This window comes from Ctenopharyngodon idella, chromosome 23, assembly GCF_019924925.1.
Source record: "Ctenopharyngodon idella isolate HZGC_01 chromosome 23, HZGC01, whole genome shotgun sequence".
Taxonomy (NCBI): domain Eukaryota; kingdom Metazoa; phylum Chordata; class Actinopteri; order Cypriniformes; family Xenocyprididae; genus Ctenopharyngodon; species Ctenopharyngodon idella.
This window is the reverse complement of record NC_067242.1, coordinates 15,767,542-15,787,692: the sequence shown is the minus strand read 5'-3', so window position 1 is coordinate 15,787,692 and position 20,151 is coordinate 15,767,542. Positions and strand designations below refer to the sequence as shown.

At 38.3% G+C, this 20,151-nt stretch overlaps 1 protein-coding gene across 1 annotated transcript in view; it reads right to left on the bottom strand.

The window, feature by feature from the left end:
- The window catches only part of ctnnd2a (catenin (cadherin-associated protein), delta 2a), a 340,625-nt gene that overhangs the window by 23,034 nt on the left and 297,440 nt on the right, over positions 1-20,151 (bottom strand). Inside the window, 3 exon segments of the mRNA XM_051881748.1 lie at positions 3,833-4,067; positions 18,581-18,707; positions 18,709-18,732. Of these exon segments, the coding sequence (XP_051737708.1) occupies positions 3,833-4,067; positions 18,581-18,707; positions 18,709-18,732 (386 nt within the window).

Here is a 20,151-nt window from a genome sequence, read left to right as displayed (position 1 = left end):
CCGCTCATCCTTCATCATTTCCTCTCATAAATGACAAAATGCATTCTTAGAGGTGAAGCTGTACGTTTGATTTGTCTCTCCCCTCATCTTTCAAAATGGATTTTAACATGCTCAAATCTTCAGTTGAGTCAGGCCCTTTCTCAAATTAAACTTCTCATTTCGGTGATGTAATGCTGTAAAGACTTCAGGTTGGCTGTGAATTCTCCATCAGTGTGGGTTCAGAGAAGGAAACTAACATTGTTAGTTACATCGTTATTGAAAAGTAGCTTGTCAAATGAGCAGTAGGTCTGCATATATACACTGATGAGCCAAAACATTATGACCAGTCACAGGTGAAGCGATCACTGATCATCTCCCTACAAGGCCACATATTAAGGTCTGGGTAGATTAGATGGTAAGCAAACAATCAGTTCTCATAATCAACGTGTTGGATGCAGAAGGAATGGGCAGGAATAAGGATCTGAGCGACTTTGACAAAGGCCAAATTGTTATGGCAAGGCGACTGGGTCAGAGTATCTCTGAAATGGCAAAGCTAGTGTGTCGCTCCTAGTCAGCAGTGGTGAGAATTTACCAACAGTGGTCTGCTGCGTATGGGGCTGTGTAGACGCAGACCAATCAGAGTGCCTATGATGACCCCTGTCCACCGTCGACAGTGCCTACAATGGACACGCGCATGTAGGAACAGGAACTTAGGCCAGTGGAAGAAGGTCACCATGTCCGATGAATCCGTGGACATAAATGTGGACATAAATTTCTTCGTTCTTCTTCCATGAGGGGGGTTTGGCGTCACGGCATTTGTTTCCAGGACCATTAAAGAACGTGACACACACGTCTCCCGGACATCCTGTAGAATTCAACCAACCAGATGACGACTTCGAAAATCCTGAAGTGTTTCCAGTTAAGTGTGCTATATGCTAGAGGTCTGCATTCCCGCGACCCGATAAGATTTCTTGCTGCGCGGGATTAAATTTTGAATAGTGTAGGCAGATTGCGGTCTGTAACTATAGTGTACTTTAGGTGGGAGCGGGCGGTCTGACAATAACCCTGTCGCTCCCGAGATGCTTTGGCATCAGCGCATCTGTGTTTGAACTTGAAGCGAACAAAACTTTCTGCAGTGGTGGCGTTCACACAGTCACCAGTTCCCTGTCCTGAGAAACCTGCCAAGATATGTTCTTTGCATCAGAGGTCTGTGCGAGTGCACCTTCAGAGATCATTCAACCTTTGGGATTGGATTTTGGAGGAGAGACGTTCTGAAACGGTTGTCAGTCAGCGTCATTCTGTTCTTGCATGGATGTTAAAAAAGATTTCATTTTGCAGTATAGCTAGTAAGCCAACAGTTTTCGTATGTATTTTTGGTTTAGCCTATAGTTTTGAGGGACATGTTGTAGGCTATTTAATTTAGCCTATTTTTTCTCTGTGATATTTAGCCTATTATTCATTTTTTTCTCTGACATTTTTTAGGGTGTTGACAGCATCATAAGACAAATAAAAATCTTGTATATGCTATGCAACATTTTTTATTTGTTATCCCCAATCACTCTCTTTCTTTAGGGGAAGTTTAAATGCGAGATTCTGGAAACGATCTAAATTTAGCGGGACCCGTCGGGTCGGGAAGAAAATCACTATGCGGATAGCGGGTGCGTGCAGAATAGAACCTTGCGGGAGCGGGACGAAAAAAAAAAGACCTCTACTATATGCATCAGACGTGCAGCCAACGGTCCGTGGACGTGACGTCTGAGCTGAGACTATGACAATGGTTATCCCTGGTGGAATTGGCCTCTTTCAGCACACTGCACACATTGTTCAGGAATGGTTTGAGGAACATGATGAAGAGTTCAAGGTGTTGCCCTGGCTTCCAAATTCCCCAGATCTCAATCCAATTGAGCATATGTGGGATGTCCTGGATCAACAAGTTTGATCCACAGCGGCTCCATTTCGTAACCTACAGGACTTGAAAGATCTGCTGCTAACAATTATGTTGTATGCTTACAAAATCTTTAACAATTTTTTAATAATATTTGAATAAAGTGTGAAGATATTAATTTCCTAGGGCTGACATCACTTTTGGCCTCTAACTATATATATAGTCTGGACTGTATTCATACTGCACACAAAAACCGAAAGGCAGTTTCTTTTTTGGCCTAATGTTTTGCTAAATGTTCAATTTTAAATGGCTTATTTTTATCCAGCCAAGTGCAACAAGTGTATTATTTTGCTCTGCTGTGCACACTGAATTGAGAACATATCACAATCTGCACCAAATCAATCCGCTCCAAATCAAAAGTCATCAAACCTGATGCATATCAGAATGAGCACGGTTGCTGCCACTTGCTGGTACTAAATCAACCGGTTGCATTTGTGCTATATTCAGACAAGCAAGCACCGAATGGCTTGTCCCTTTGATAACCTCTCAGCAGGAAACTGGAAGCAGCTGTCATCGCCATATTGGCTTGAACGGGGTGGGCAGAGGGTATGAATAGCTGATGGGGGATATAAAGTGTCAGCTTGATGAGGGTCAGATTAATGTCTTTGACAGTGTGCATCCTGACTTAAGCAGGAAGCGTCATCACTCACTCACTGTCAGACAGGCTACATTTGCTGTTTCTATGAGACTAAAGCAAACAGCATAAAGAAAGATTAATGAATGACTATTATAAAATTTATAGTTTAGATTCTTAGTTTAGTGGATGTTGAGTTGAAATCTGACTGGATGACTCACATTTGAAGCGAACACCTGTTGCATGCATATCTAATGAACATGTCTTTATTAATACATCTATGTATACCCTGTTGAAAAAAACAGCATATGCTGGTTAGGTATGTTTTGAAACATGGCAGCTGGTTTGAGCTGGTCAAAAGCTGGTCCTAGGCAACTAGCTCCAGCTCAGGACCAGCTTAAACCAGCTCATGACCAACTAAGGACCAGCATAAACCAGCTCAAACCGGCTGCCATGCAAAACATCAAAAACATACCTAACCAGCATATGCTGTTTTTTTCAACAGGGTATACAGGGGGCTCACAATAAAAAATAATTAAAACCTATATTATATTACACAATGCCCGGCCAAACAAAAAGTCGCTGTTTGGATTTTAAAAGGCAAATATTTAAGAGTCTATGGATGGATCATTATTATAGTGATTGTTATTTTTCTAGCATGTTATGTTTGGCAACGGTACTTTTAACCCTAAAAGATGGAGTGTGTAGCTTTTCATTTCTTAAACAACCATGTATTAAGGTGTATCATGGCCATAGTCCAGGATGACAATGTCAAGATTCATCAGGCTCAAATTGTGAAAGAATTGTTGGGAGGGAGCATGAATCCTCAGTATAAGTTTTGGGATGTGCTGGAGGAGACGTTACCTCTTGCATTGTCAATTCAAGATCTTGACCAAAAAATGATGCATCTCTCGATGGAAATAAATGTGTGATGTTATTTCCATCAAGAGGTGCATCGATTTTTGGTCAAGATCTTGTATTGACAATGCAAGAGGTGAGCACTCTGTAAAGTCTACTCCAGCACATCCCAAAGATTTTCAATGAAGCTCATAAAATGTTTATTGCGATCTGACTCATGCTGTTCATCTCTTTAAAAAGGTGCTGGCATAAAAGTGTAACTGTGTAGCTGGAAAATAAAATGTCTCCAAGAGCAATGCACAGTTTCTGGAGAACAAAACAACTGACAGGCCTCGGGGTCCATGAAAACACAAGCAAAATCAAGGCTATGGCCTAGTGGTTAGCGCACACTTCAGGATATTTAATGCCGGTTTGACTGGATTGCAAGTGGTTAGTGAAAAGATGAAGGGCTTTTATAAAAAGAAAAGACTACTTACTTGTCTCCTTTACTCCTAGCAATACCGATGAGCTTCTCAATGCCACCGGCGTCTCGTAAGGCCTTGGCGTTCTCCATGTTCTTGGTGATGACCTCGTGTAGGGCGCAGCATATAGCCGTAACAGTGTCATCGCACATGGTTTTACCTGCTGTGCTGTTTGCCGTACCCCCGCTGCTTGCGCTAGCATTGCTCCCGCCCGGGAGTCGGTGCACGAGGTCCCGCATGGCGTACTTACCTAGACAAAGTGTGAGAGAGAAAAAATAGACAGAAAGAGCATGTGAGGATGTGCTGATTAGCACTGGAGTAATTATGATAGTCAGGATGACATTTTTCACAGTCAGTACGACTATTGTGCTACAAATTATTCTTAATCTAGAGAATAATAACGCAGGAGCTGCGACAATTCAAGAGTGTCAGATGTGTCAGTTTAAGCATCAGTAGATTTCTATGGGGGGTGTTATCCTGACTGCAGCGTGGATATATGACTCACGCTATTTGAACAAAGGAAAGAAAATATGAGAAAGTGAGAAAACTCTGACATTAAAAGAACAGCAGGGGATGTGTAATTCAAATTGACTTGACAACACTCACACAGCACTGAAAAATAACTTGACCAGTGGGAGAAACAATATGATTCTTGAGTTTATGTGTTTGTGTCGGTGAAGCACGAGACAAATTTGTGCTGTAACACACTAAGTGATATTAACAGGCAATCACAAGCGCAATGATCACTACAGGATGTTGAGTGCTCTTTCCTCAGCCAGTGGTGTATGGGACACCCCCTCACAGCGTTATGAGCCAATTATATTATGGTTAAATTTGCCTAGAGCTGTTTTACTCCACATAGAAGCCATATCAAAACAGCAAATACAATGTTTATTTACACACACTTTTAATGCCATATAAAGGAAGACTGCAGTAATTTACCCTGGAATTGGCACTGATTCACATGCACAGTGGACAGTAAATAAGACTTAGTGTGGGATTAACGTTAAGATTAAATTTAATCATTTTGAGAGATATAAAGCCACACTGTGAAATATAATGTCATATTATGAGATATTAAGCCACACTGTGAGATATAAAGCCACATTATGAGATATTGTGAGATACAAAGCAATATTATGACATATTAAATCACACTGTGAGATATAAAGCAACATTATGGGATATAAAGCCACACTTACAAAGTCACAATGTAAGATAATAAGTCACACTGTGATATAAAGTCACACTGTGAGATATGTGAGATATAAAGTTACATTGTGTTTTTTTTTTTTTTTTACTATAGGCATAAATAGACTTCCATAGTAGCCCACCAGATATTTACTTATATATATTATATATGACAGAGACTGGTGGCTCATCAGGGGAGGCACAGCCTACCCAAAATTTTGAGGTGGAAAATGGGAGAAGGACGATTTAATGTTAACGAAATCCCCAGTTATTCATTTCATTTCATGCCTCTGAATGTGAATTTCTTGTTTGTAATTTTGCCATTGTAACACCATAAAATATTACTGAAGTCGGAAACACTTCCCCGAACGTGCCAAATCTGCCGTTCGGAAAACTGTGCTTGGGTGCGTCTGATGGGTTGAGAAGGGAAGGGGGAGGCAAATCCAAAGCCAGAGACTTTTGCCTCCGTTGGAAAAAAAAATTAGCCAATCACCATTGAGTATCTCACATTCAGCGGTTAAGAGAGTTGAAAAAAACAAACAAAAAAAATATCACAGAGGAAGCTAGCCTCCCTTGGTATATCAACCAATCATCACAGAGACATAAGTTACATGATATTAGTTTGAACCGCTCCTGCTGATAATCTAGCAACTACCTTAATTTTGGAAAGTAGAGATATTGAATATTTGATCGCCAACAAATGTACCAAGATACCATTCAAGCAGCAGCTATAGAAGACCCAATGCCGCTTAAAATGATCTCAACAGATCTCAACAACAGGTATATTGGTACTGCCATGTCAAAATATGGCATTATATATTTGTTGCTTGCTCTTGAGATGTAGATTTGCCTACAAGTCACATATTTAGTTCTGCATTGGAGAAATGCAAACAGCTTGAGGGAAGCCCACTAGGCAAAGATCGCAAGTATCTACATTTTTCATTTTTTTGTTGTTGTTTTGCTGCTCCAGAGGATTTCTAATTTTAACTAAGAACAAAACACCAAATGCAATTGTGTAGACATCTGTATTATTGCTAAAACTGGTGTACAAACAAAAGCCTACAAGATATTTCTGTGAAGTAGCCATTCAATTTCAAGAAGAACAAGAAAATAGTTTGCAACAGAGTATTTTCCAGATTTTTTCCCCACTTTAATCATCCAAACGCTCCAATAAATTGACCTTTGAAACACAGAAGAGTCCTTCTCCTTCTGGCACCCTATTATTCTATCACTGAAGCACACAGCTAATGAAATTAATCTAAGGCTGTTCAATTCTTTCCGCTAATTCCAAATGGTCTCCGAAGAAGAAACACAGACATCATTTTCTACATGAAGCATACTGCAGAAGGGCTCTGTTTTATCACCAATAAGCTTCCAGTTAATTGGTGTCTCCTTATCTTGTACCCGCAGGCAAAATCGTCTGTCTTGCGTGAGCTGACAATATGGAGGCGGTCCAATGAGACGTGAGATTTTTCTGAACAGCGAACTGTGGGAAAAATATGATATTTACTGATTTTTTTTTTTTTTTTTTTACAATTATTGATCAGTGATATCATCTCTTCGTTCATCCAATCTCTAATATTCAAACAATGAGCTCCTTCATTACACCAAAAATGAAGTAAATGGATTTCTTGCTGCATCAATTTGAAGTGCTTATTTTTTAGATCACTGTCAAATCAAATTTCTCAGTTTAATGTGAAAGGTCACAATAAATGAAATCCTCCCTCTAGGTGTGATTGGTGTTGAAAAGACAGAATGGGCAAGATGTAAAAACTGGAAAAGTACAATACTATGCAAAAGTCTTAGGCCACCACCAGCCATGTTGTTTTAGCAATGTTTTAATGACCATCCATATTTATTTTTCGGTCTCTTTATTAAGATACACACAGAAAATACACGAAAAAATGTACAAAAAAAAAAAAAAAAATATATATATATATATATATATATATATATATATATATATAAATTTTTTTTTGTACATTTTTTCGTGTAGCAGAGAAAAATGGCATTTTTCATGGACAAAAGAAAGGTACTCCTCTCAGAAAACGTAGAAATAAAGATACTTGTAGATGTTTAATTGCTATGTGGAGCATTGAGATTGATAGACGAGGGCTTAATGAACAAATTTTTGTGAAAACCTCAAATTCGATCAAAATTGACTTTTTTCACTTGTTTTGCCTGTAGCTCGTAATTAGCCTGTGCGCATTCTGACTCATTTTGCCTGCACGGGTCACATATGGTCATTATACCATTGCTAAAACAACAAATCAAATGGTGGCGTAAAACTTTTGCACAGTATTCTGTATATATATGAATATATAGTTATAGCACATGATTTGATGTATGAAATCTGACAAAAAAAAGTTTATCAGGAGGACACACAACGTGAACAGGATCCCACAGAGGAAGAGTGGCATGAAGAGGTGAAACAGGTGAAGTGTGGGACATTTTTAGTCCAGTTTTTAGGCTTTATGATCACAATGAAACACAAGATTGCATGATTACGAGTAATCACGAGCTTGGGACTCTTTAAGCTGCTGATTTTCAAGAACATGAAGTACTGCAATTCGGACAGGTTTAATTCTGAACACCAACGTGGAGAAAGTCAGCCTGAGCATGAAAAACAACACTGGAGAAGTAAAAAGGGCTTTAAGTAACACATTCACACTCCTCGTGATAAATGAAGAGTCCCTTTATGGACTTAGCCGGATGGTTCTGCTACATGACGATGAGATCTAGCGACTGTATATGACTCAAGGCTAACCTTGACTCACTAGAGTGCCTCATCTACGAGCTCTTGGGAATACGAAGGCTTAGTGGTAATCAGAGGTAAGTGCAGACCCTCCAGCTTTTAACAGCCCATTCTCCCACAAAACAGGCAATCAGCTACACGGCCCTGGACCATCATGAGCTCCACAAATACACACGCACCCAAAGACATTTACAAAGGGAGAGAGAGAGTGCCCTTCCGTTATTGCTGTTTTTATGTACACTAAATTCTCGCCAACCAAGTTAGTAGACCTATGCTGTAAAGGACATTAAAGGAAAAGTTCAGTGTAATTATTTACTCACCTTCATGGCATTTTAAACCTGTATGCTTTCTGTATAACACAAAAGTAGGTATGTGTGAGGAATTTTTGTGCAGTACAATGACAGTTTAGTGTGCCCATGTCTGTCACGCTCCAGAAAGGACAAAAAACAAAACAATAAGCAATATACAAGTTTTGACTTGTACACTATGTTGCAAGAAGGGATTCTTTAGAAATATATCTGTTTGAATTCCACGGCATGAAATAATAGTTCTTCAACTTTTTTAGGCCAAGGACACCTTGGTGGATAAGGGTTATATACTGTATTAAAATGAGTGTTACATTTTAAGCTTGGCCTAAAATAACATGCATACAGTATCATATTAATGTACTTATACCATTCAAATGTTTGGTGTCTGTAAGATTTTTTAACGTGTTTGAATGAAGTTTCTTATGTTCACCAATGCTGCATTTACATAATCAAAATACAGTGAAAACAGTAATATTGTGAAATATTATTACAGTTTAAAAAAACAATTTCTGTTTGCATATATTTTAAAATGTAATTTATTCCTTTGATGTAAAGCTGAATTTTTTAGCATCCATTATTTCGAGTCACATGATTCTTCAGAAATCATTCTAATATGCCGATTTGGGGCTCAAGAAACATTTCTTATATTATTATCATTTTGAAAGCAGTTGTGCTGCTTAATATTTTTTGGAAACCGTTACATTATTTCAGGATTCTTTGATGAATAGAAAGTTCAAAAGAACATCATTTATTTGAAATAGAAATTTGAAATAGATTTTTTTTTGGTAATATGTAAAAGTCTTTACTGTCACTTTTGGTCATTTGAAAGCATCTTTGCAGAATAATAATAATAATTTCTTTAAGAAAAAAATCTTGTTTTCAAAGGTAGTGCACTTGCTGACACTGCAAAGGCATTAAAATAATCATTATTGATGTACACATATATTTATACATTTTAATTTAAGATTTTAATTTCACAAAATATATTGTAATATGGTAAATAAAAAATAACATTTGGCTGAACTTAAATTTCAGCTTCATTTTCATTATTTCATTTCATTTTAATTTCATATTTATTATTATTTTATTTCATTTCAAATTTTATTGTTTTTTTTTTTTTTTTTTTTTTTTTTACTTTTTTTTAGCTTTTAGTTAAAGTTAATTTCATATTGTTTTGCTTAATAAATATATCCCATTTTTCACAAAAAAATTACATCAAATAATAATTGGCCTACCCCTTATAGTATTATTGCCGACCCGTTAAAGACATTAAAGGGGTCATGAACTGCGTTGTTTTATAATGTTTCCTGGGGTGCACTTATAATGTTAGTATGCTTTTTACATCAAAAATCATCATAATTTAGAAATAAAAGGCATTTTTCCATCCCTGATTTTAGCTCTTTTATTTGAACACTCTGTTTTAAGGGGTGTGTCTGCTGTGAGACTTCAGTGTAAACACCCACTGCTGCGATTGGCTAACATCTTTCCATTTGAAATAGCTAAGTATTACTCGCTTGAAAACTTTTAGCATGTTTTTTACTATTACAGCTCTCAAGGTTAACTAATTGTTAAAAGTGTTGCATTATATTATATCTATGGTATTAGAACATTGTAGCCGATCACAGACATGTTGTTGAGCGCCTGAAAGCAGTGATCTCGTCATTGCAACTCAATTTCTGCACACTAACAAATGCTTTCATCGTCACTAACAGAGATTCGTTGAATAAAACGGGAGTTTTTGTGCATCTCCAGAACTCAGTCACTGATAAACTCGTGCTGTTTGATTGACAGCTCCAGCGATTGTTGAGGAAGCGTTCTTTGATCACTTCTTTATACAATTTAATCACCGTTTAAATAAGTTTATTTTCATCCTACTAAGAAAAACAACGTGAAGTTGACCGTGGTCACTTTAATCAGGCACATAGACAAAGAAACTGTTCATGAATCATTACATATCAAATCAGACATTAGAATTAACACAGTTACTTGCATGTTGTTGCATTACTGTCAAGTCCATATTGTCCATACTGTCAAGTCTGTTTGCAAAACCTCAATAAAGCTCAACTGAGACATTCACATTGTTGAAAATAAATAACCATATTCCTAGCATTAGGATCCTTTGAAAGGTAATGTTATTCTTGTCCTGTATCACTATTCTGAAACTTACGGGATATTCTTATAGTACGATGACCTCTTATATTTCAAAAGCTAAAGGAAAAGTTGATTTCTCAATTCATGACCCCTTTAAAACAACATAAGAATGAGAAATAATGATAGCATTTTCATTACACTATCCCTTTAAGCTGAAAGCAACACCACTCTGTTCTCTGGGAAGAACACGCACAGGTGGTTGACAACTGTATATAATGACTGGAATGACATGATATACTTTCATATTAGAATGGATCTGAATAAAATGAAGAGCATTAATATTCTCCATCTGAGTTCAAAGAGAGTTGGTAAAATGTTCCATGAAGGCCTGAGGGTTCTCGGCTGGGTTTGAAATGTCACACAGTGGTGAAAGGCTTTGGGCAGCATCTCTGTGAGCCTTTATCCTGCAATAACATTTAAATGGATCCAAAGAGGGTGTTTTTTTTTTTTTTTTTACGAAGCTAACAGCAGGTTCAATCCCCATTGGCAGAAAATGGCTGACTTGGACATAAAAGTGAAGTACAAACAACAAGGCATTCGAAGACAGACCTTAAAACAAAATTATTCTTAAAGGTTAGGGAGCAAATTAAATTGGAAATCAGCCACCGTGGAGACTATTTGAAAGGAGAACATCCAGCAGCGTGGCTTTCAAGTGCTATATCGCTCTGTTACCGCCTTTGATGTCTGTCATATTGGATTAAAAGCAAAAGCATCTTCTGAAGACCTATGGATGCAATTTTAAACAGAGCCACCTTGTGGAGGGGCAGCCGGGACAGATAGAAAGATAGATTGAATGGCTGGATTTAGCCACAGAAAAGATAAAGTGGTGATTTTCTTGTGTCATTATTATGAAGCAGCTCTTTTGCTTCGAGGCACCTCTGGCAATCTCCTAATGAAAGAGAAAGAAAACAGATAAAGGAAGGGAAGATGGAAAAATGACCAAACGGATGCATGAGGGAGCGTGTGAGAGATGGAAAGATTGGCTGCAAATTGAAGCGAGAGAGGACGTCGATTGGTCACAGCTGCACACACACTTAGTTATTTCTCTAAAGGCCAGTCTGTTGAACACATGCCCTCTTTTCTCATCCTGTGTGCAGGTGGGCGGCAAATATGAGTCTTTCAGACATCAAATCCGGATGAAACTTTCAATGATGGATCAGAACTTTTCAAATCCCTCTCAATCAACTGAAATGTCGGACCTTCGAAACAAGCCGAGTAAAGCTGGTTTTCAAACATACAGCACAACTTCAAACATTTCCAACAAATCCACCGAGCTTTGTCTGCTAGTCCTCTAAAGAACGTGTCTCATCATGGTCCGTATACCCACACCAATACCCTCCTATTTCAAAGCCTGGAGAAGTTTTGCCACCTGAAAGTTTGGAGAGTCATTCCGATTACAAATCAAACTACTCTGCTGCTCATCCAATGCTATGCTTAACTTGTGTCTGTGTTCATTCATGCCCGCTATGCCTGATCTTGTGCCTCAAATTGCATCTTGGGGATTAAATACATTATGTTTAAAACTCAGCCACCGAAACTCACATAAAACCCACTGACAAATATACAGTACATATTCTCCTCCTTAACACAGATGTTTGTAGACCATGTTTTTTCACCTGCCAATACACAAAATATTTCTTAGAGCCCATTAAATAGTATATTATATATATTTAAAAAAACACTGGTGGTCTGGCAAAAGCTAGATATTTTACTTTTTTTGTTAAATATGGATTTTTTTTTTTTACACAAATGCATCGCTTCGCTTCAGAAGGACTTTATTAACCCCCCCCGGAGCCGTGTGAAGTATGTTTATGATGGATGAATGTGGATGGAGGCACTTTCTTCAGCTCATACTTGTTGGTATCGCTCACTGCCATTATAAAGCTTGGATTCGTCAGGATATTTATTAATATATCTCCGAATGTGTTCATCAAAAAGAAGTAAGTCATATACACCTAGGATGGCTTGAGGGTGAGTAAAGCTTGGGGTAATTTTCATTTGAAAGTGAACTAATTCTTTAAGTATTTTACTTGTACTGAATGTAGGCTCAAATATGCACTAGTCCTCAAAACCTAAGAGACATGCCAGTGAAAAACAAGAAACAGTTGATTTGTGAGGAGAGCAATCACATGTTTAATTTTCTAAAGTCAAAATAAAAACTGAACACTTCAAAATTGCAATAAATCAAGGTCGACACAACAGCCACTTAAATTTCTACAAACACTCGAATCTCAGTTCAGCTCAATTGCTCAAAAAGGGCATAAGTAAACCAATATCCTTCAAAAAGGTTGAATAAATAAAATAATGTTAAGTAAAATTAAGTATTCAAAGCCTACTTGAACTGGATGTTCTGGTTTCAGCCTCATCACCAGCTGCAGCCATGACCTCCACTAATATATGAAACACTTGTGATTCAGCATCTACCTGCTAATGCACTCACATTAACTTATAGTAGCCTTGTTGACAAGTTTAGGTGAGTGAGGGCAAAACACACAAGATATAGTACCTTCAATGGCTTGTAGATGGCGATATCGCTTCTTTTGTAGCGGAAATAAACTGCTGCAGAAAAAGTAAAACATAAACTAGTAACTGCATTACTCATCACAAATGTATTGTAGTAAAGAGTACATGTACTTATTCAAAAATGTAGTCAAGTAGAGAGTAAAAGCTGATAATATCTTTTGAAAGTAGCCAAAAAGATACTTAAAGGGATTGTTCACCCAAAAATGAAAATTTGCTGTTTATTTACTCACCCTCAGGCCGTCCAAGATGTTGGTGACTTTTTTCTTCAGTAGAACAGCAAAGATTTTTAGCTGAAATCGTGGTCCTCTGTGATTCATATAATGGAAGTCGATGGGTGCCGTCACTTTGAGATTCAAAAAAACATGCAGACAAAACAAAATAATTGTTGAGGTCTTAAGAAGCTTAACGATCTGTCTACACAAGTATCTGAACATTACAACATTTTTACCTCTAATCCACAGCCTTGGCAAACGGTCCTGAGCGCATTCAAGACAGTCTGGGAAGATTCTCAGCGTTTGAGCTCCTGCGCATACGTCATTATGCGACAGGAAGCTCGCGCTGCAGACTGTTGTGAATTCGCTCAGGACCAAATGGGGCTGTGGATTACAGGTAATAATGCTGTAAATAATGTTCAGTTTCTTGCATAGCCCGATCATTTCGCTTCTTAAGTCCTCAATGTATCATCAGGAGCCGCAGGTATTAATTTTGTTTTGTCTGCATATGTTTTTTTTGAATCTCAAAGTGACGGCACCCATTGACTTCCATTATATGAATCACCGAGGACCACAGTTTCAGCTAAAAATCTTTACTGTTATACTGAAGAAAAAAAGTCACCTACATCTTGGATGGCCTCAATCCTGCAGAGAGGAAGTGACAAAAAAGGCAATAAAAATAATAATAAAAGAGAAAAGGTCAAAGCAGAAACAGAGATTACATTTGTAATGTACCTGCGGGTCTATAAAATGTCAATGAGCTTCAAAAGTGTACATAAAACGAAAATGCAGCAAAATTCATTCCCTTTTAACCTCATGTAAAAAAAAAACAAAACAAATTATATGAATCTGAATTTTGTGATCTTGCAATGTGCTGTTTATCAGCATACAGTATTAAAGCTCCAGGATAGGGCTTGATGCTTTGAAGCTGGGTGGTTAAATTCATTTATACAAACAATCAATCTTCAATTTAATACGTGATCAAATGGCAGAACTGAATTGGCTATTTACATTCAATTCATGTGCCCAGTTTTTCATCCCTAAGCTAAATGTTTATGAGTTTTGTAAAATAGTTCAAATATAGATTTAGTGATCAAACATGTAAAATTAATCACGGATGAAAGGAAAAGACTGTGATAGAATATACAAAAAGAGGGACGTTGCTTGATTTTATTGCTCACGGCTTTCAAAAGCTTTTGATGGATGGCCATGTTGAACTGTCTATAAAAGCAAAGTGTGAGAACAGCCGCCAGTCACAGACCGTGTTTACATGCACACACTTCTGTCAATATGAATCAATTTACAGTCTGAATGTACTATTTATACGGACTCGAAACTCTGCAATCTGATAAAAATAGTCATTTATATGTGCATCACATGTACTGTATGCTTGTTATTTTTGATGCATCTATACATGCTAAATCTACAAAGACAGGAAGCACAATTCAATGGCGACGTATAATGAAGACAATGCAATCTGCATAATCAGAAATGATTATGAATGATGTGCAAATCTAGGCGGACTCCAGGTGGCAAATGCAAACCAGTTGTTTTGGGAGCTGAGAGGGGCAGCAGAACGAGACTGGGGAGCCGTTGCCATGGAGATGGCGAGACTCACCAGGGAAACCACGTTTATTAGCGGGTGAGATCAATAGTCTGCTGGTGATGTCACTGGGAGAATTTCAAATGGTGTGAATCAGTGTGAGATGGGATGAAGGAAGAAAGAAAACAAGCTCTAATTAAGCACCTGATGCGGCGGGTCAGCATGTGACAACGGGGACCCGCAGTGGACCACTTCCTGTCATTCAGACTGAGCCTGGTGATGCAGTGTCTGATCCTGTCATGTACTTGTTAATATGTTTAATTCTGCTATCCTAAACACCTGCAGCTCTGTATGAAGGTAAGGTCATGTCCCAGTTGCAGGAACCTCAAAACTAATGATACATGATTAGAGGAAATAATATCAATTATGGACAGGTCATATACAGAACATGTATAAACAAGCAGATATGGATATGGTCATGGAGGAGAGGCACAATTATACTATCCTAAATAGGTACATAGTCATTTTGTCACACTTCACCTCTTTGTTGAGAGTAAACAATGAAAGAACCACCAGCACTTTATTCTTACAGAAAAGGTTCATTCATAGTCAGCAATGACCATGAAAGTCACAAAGACCGTGAAAACATTGTCCTTCCTATTCAGAGCCATAACCTGAGCTCTCCTAATGTGGCGCAGCGCGCCAAGCGATTAAACACATCTCTTCCATGTTAATCTTGTTCTAAACAGTGGAAACGTGATGAAGTACCACTCAAAAAGATATTGGGCGAATTCCATTGAAAGTGAGCATCACTATGCTCTATTCACTCCGAAGGGCAGAGCACTTGAAGTGAGCACTCTGAAGCGTGCACGGCTTAACTGCCTTGTGCATGTATGTGTTTGGAACACCCCACACTTATACAATGTATCTGATTGTTACTGTACTTTAATAACACAGCAAAATCTATCCATAAGATTATTGTAGCAAATAAAACATTTGAGTCAGTTTTAGCTTTGTGTCATTATTTGTTCACATATATTTCAACTTTTGCACAGCTGCTTTTTGTGGCACTTGTAGTAAACAAACATGAAAATGTGTTAAAGGGTTAGTTCACCCAAAAATGAAAAATTCTGTCATTAATTACTCACCCTCATGTTGTTCCACACCCATAAGACCTTCGTTCATCTTTGGAACACAAATTAAAATATTTTTGATGAAATCCGATGGCTCAGTGAGGCCTCTATTGACAGCAAGATAATTAACACATTTAGATGCCCAGAAAGGTACTATTTAAAACAATTCATGTGACTACAGTGCTTCAACCTTAATGTTATGAAGCAACAAAAATACTTTTTGTGCAAAAATAATGACTTTATTCAACAATATTTAGTGATGGGCGATTTCAAAACACTGCTTCATGAAGCTTTACGAATCTTTTGTTCCGAATCAGTGGTTCGGAGCGTGTATCAAACTGCCAAAGTCACGTGATTTCAGTAAACGAGGCTTGAGTGACAAATATATGTACACTTTGCTAATGATGCTGAAGAAGGGCCCTTCGTGATGGCACAGTTGCTTACTTTCCTTTGGAGCGACCCTTTGAATAGCCTTCAACCTTTGAGTTGCATGTCACTTTCAGTAAAGTCAGCTGAACACAAACAAAAAAACAAAACAAAAACAAAAAGCCAAATCAAAAATCAAAACAGTTCAATTGGAATGATCCTTTGAGTTGCCCCCAAGCAAAACTGAAAAACTTGAGTTGCAGGTCACTTTCAGTAGTCTGTCAAACAAAGCAATAAAAAAGAAACAAAACACCCTAACCAAAACAAACAAAAACGATGCATGTCACTTTCAGTAAAGCCAGACAATAAAAAACAAAACAATTGAAAACCTAACCAAAAGAAAACAAAAATCAAAGCAGTTCAAAGGGAACAACTTGAGTAGCCTCTAAGCAAACCTTCAAAACATTTGAGTTGCAGTAAAGTCAGCCGCACAAAAACCCCAAATACCATATCAGACCAAAACAAAACAACATGAAATAAAACTAAAATAAAAATCAAACCAGTTACTTTTGAACAAACCTTTGATTAGCTCCATGCAAAATCTTTGAGTTCAAAATATTTACCACATGCAGCCAGCAATGAAAAAAAAAAGAAAGAAGAAAAACCCATACCACAATCCAAACCATATACAGTATCTCACAGAAGTGAGTATACCCCTCACATTTTTGTAAATATTTTATTATATCTTTTCATGTGACAACACTGAATAAATGACACTTTGCTACAATGTAAAGTAGTGAGTGTACAGCTGGTATAACAGTGTAAATTTGCTGTCCCCTCAAAATAACTCAAGACACAGCCATTAATGTTTAAACCGCTGGCCACAAAAGTGAGTACACCCCTAAGTGAAAATGTCCAAATTGGGCCCAAAGTGTCAATATTTTGTGTGGCCACCATTATTTTCCAGCACTGGAAAATAATGGTGGCCACACAAAGAAGCTGAGAACCCTCAGCTTCTTTAGCAAGGTAGTGGTCGTCTTGGAGGTGTGTTTGGGGTCGTTATCATATTGGAATACTGCCCTGCGGCCCAGTCTCCGAAGGGAGGGGATCATGCTCTGTTGGCATTCATGATTCCCTCAATGAACTGTAGCTCCCCAGTGCTGGCAGCACTCATGCAGCCCCAGACCATGACACTCCCACCACCATGCTTGACTGTAGGCAAGACACACTTGTCTTTGTACTCCTCACCTAGTTGCCGCCACACACGCTTGACACCATCTGAACCAAATAAGTTTATCTTGGTCTCATCAGACCACAGGACATGGTTCCTTAGCCTGCTTGTCTTCAGCAAACTGTTTGCGGGCTTTCTTGTGCATCATCTTTAGAAGAGGCTTCCTTCTGGGACGACAGCCATGCAGACCAATCTGACGCAGTGTTCGGCGTATGGTCTGAGCACTGACAGGCTGACCCCCCACCCCTTCAACCTCTGCCGCAATGCTGGTAGCACTCATACGTCTATTTCCCAAACACAAGCTCTGGATATGACGCTGAGCACGTGCACTCAACTTCTTTGGTTGACCATGGCAAGGCCTGTTCTGAGTGGAACCTGTCCTGTTAAACTGCTGTATGGTCTTGGCCACCGTGCTGCAGCTCAGTTTCAGGGTCTTGGCAATCTTCTTATATCCTACGCCAGGGGTTCTCAACCTTTTGCAAGCTGGGCCCCCCCAAAGCTGGTTCAATGCAGTTGGGGCCCCCATCCTGTAGCCTACTCGCGCCCCCCCGGTTGAGAACCACTGTCCTACGCCATCTTTATGTAGGGCAACAATTCTTTTTTTCAGATCCTTGGAGAGTCTTTTGCCATGAGGTGCCATGTTGAACTTCCAGTGACCAGTATGAGAGAGTGAGAGCGATAACACCAAATTTAACACACCTGCTCCCCATTCACACCTGAGACCTTGTAACACTAACGAGTCACATGACACCGGGGAGAGAAAATGGCTAATTGGGCCCAATTTGGACATTTTCACTTAGGGGTGTACTCACCTTTGTGGCCAGCGGTTTAGACATTAGTGGCTGTGTGTTGAGTTATTTTGAGGGGACAGCAAATTTACACTGTTATACAAGCTGTACACTCACTACTTTACATTACAGCAAAGTGTCATTTCTTCAGTGTTGTCACATGAAAAGATATAACAAAATATTTACAAAAATGTGAGGGGTTTACTCACTTCTGTGAGATACTGTATATATGGTTATATCCAGTTCCACAAAAGCTGTCTGCCAAGCCTAGAATGTGCAGCCTCATGCCTCCTAACCCATTTAAAATGATGAGTGGCCAGGAAATGTGTAATAATAAAATGACAGTTATCTTCCTTTGAGCTAAGAGCTATGAACGGCCCTCTTTACCACACTGGCTAAAACACAAGAGACTGGACTTCATTTACAGAGAAGCCAAAGAGACCACAGCTGTTAACCCTGAGCTCTACAAATCTGACGGTTCAGAACCATTTGAAACAAAGTGAATCACAGTGACTGATAAAATAAAAGAAGACAGTCAAGAGAGGGGAAAAAATGACCGTACCGATTAACTCTTTATTTCTGACATCCAAGGCCATGTTTCTGAGCGCGGTAGCGACGGCACACACCACGCGGTCGTTGTCTATCCTCAGCAGCTCCACGAGGATGGGCAGACCCTTCTCTTTCCTCACCTGCCGCACGGATGTACACTGACCACTAGGGGAGACACACACAAATAAACAGGTGTAAGTTGCTAAGTACGACAATGACACCATGGCTGAATATTATTACAGTTTTCTAACTATATACTGTATATTTTTTTCATATCTGCAGTTTTTAGCAAACCATGAAGTCCATCTTCAAATGCATGGCATTTGGCATTGGATATGCCATGTGGGCAAATGTCTGTAAAGTGTCTCATTTTGGTTAATCTCCCCGCTGACAGTGTAATCACACTCCCCAGGTTACAGTGAAAGACTAATACTAGCTCAGAGCTTTTGCTCTCTCAGGTTCTCTATGTATGACCCCAGCTGTGGGATCAGTCTTTATCAGTGACGGAGTGTCAGCTCAGATTAAACTCTCTGCTACCCGGCACTTCTGCTACAACAGGGGAGACCGCAGCATACGGCCCAGAAGGCATCCCCTCACGTTTCTCATTTAAGATGACCTCTGTATGTGTGCATAAGAAAAAGAGTGACAAAAACACAATAACAGAGAGGCTCTGTCCAAAGTCCAAGTCTTGTAAGCTGCCAACCTAGACAGCATTTACATGCATAGGAGCACTCCAGACTTGAAAGTTGTTCCAAACACTAGGCTGTCTAATAGGTACCTCATTTTGCATAAATTCAAAAGCATTGCATGTGTCCGTCACATATGTAAGTCATTCCCAAGTGTATTGAAAAGATTACTCACAATAGCAAAATACTGATCTTAAATAAGCAACTTATATGGTTCAAAAGTTTGTAGTCGGTAAAATTTAAATGTTTTTTAAAGTCTCTTATGATCACCAAGGCTGCATTTATTTGATCAAAAAATAGTAAAATTATTATATATATAACATAGTATATATAATATATAACGATAAAAACAGCCGATAGTCAGGGACGATATATCCTGTCAATCAAAAGAGGGCAGGAAAATGCACTGCATTTGGGTGTTGTGTAAAGAAAATGCTAAGAAACCAGTTTGATGTTCAATATTAATAGTAATTACATGAATTAATAACATTCAGAAAGTTAAGAAATATTAATTTAATCTTCAGAATTTAGTTAATGTTTAATATTAATTTGAGTAATGTGTTTGTTCATAACTGATTACTCTGAAACAAGTTGATGAAATGGAGAGAATGAAGTTTTTATTTGCATTTCTTTCAAAAAATAATAATTAAAAATATAATAATTAATTATTAATTATAATTAAATTATCATTAATTTAAAAGAAGGTATAAAAAGTAGAGCCCCCAAACTATCGGTATTGTTATCGGCAGATATCACACAATTTAAAGGTGCACTAACCTTTTTTGTTTTCAAAATTTATATAGCCTAATATATTTATATATTATATAATGAGCGAGTACATCATGAATCCATCTTCCAAACAGTGTTTTTGTCTTATGAATCATTATGGTACCCCTAA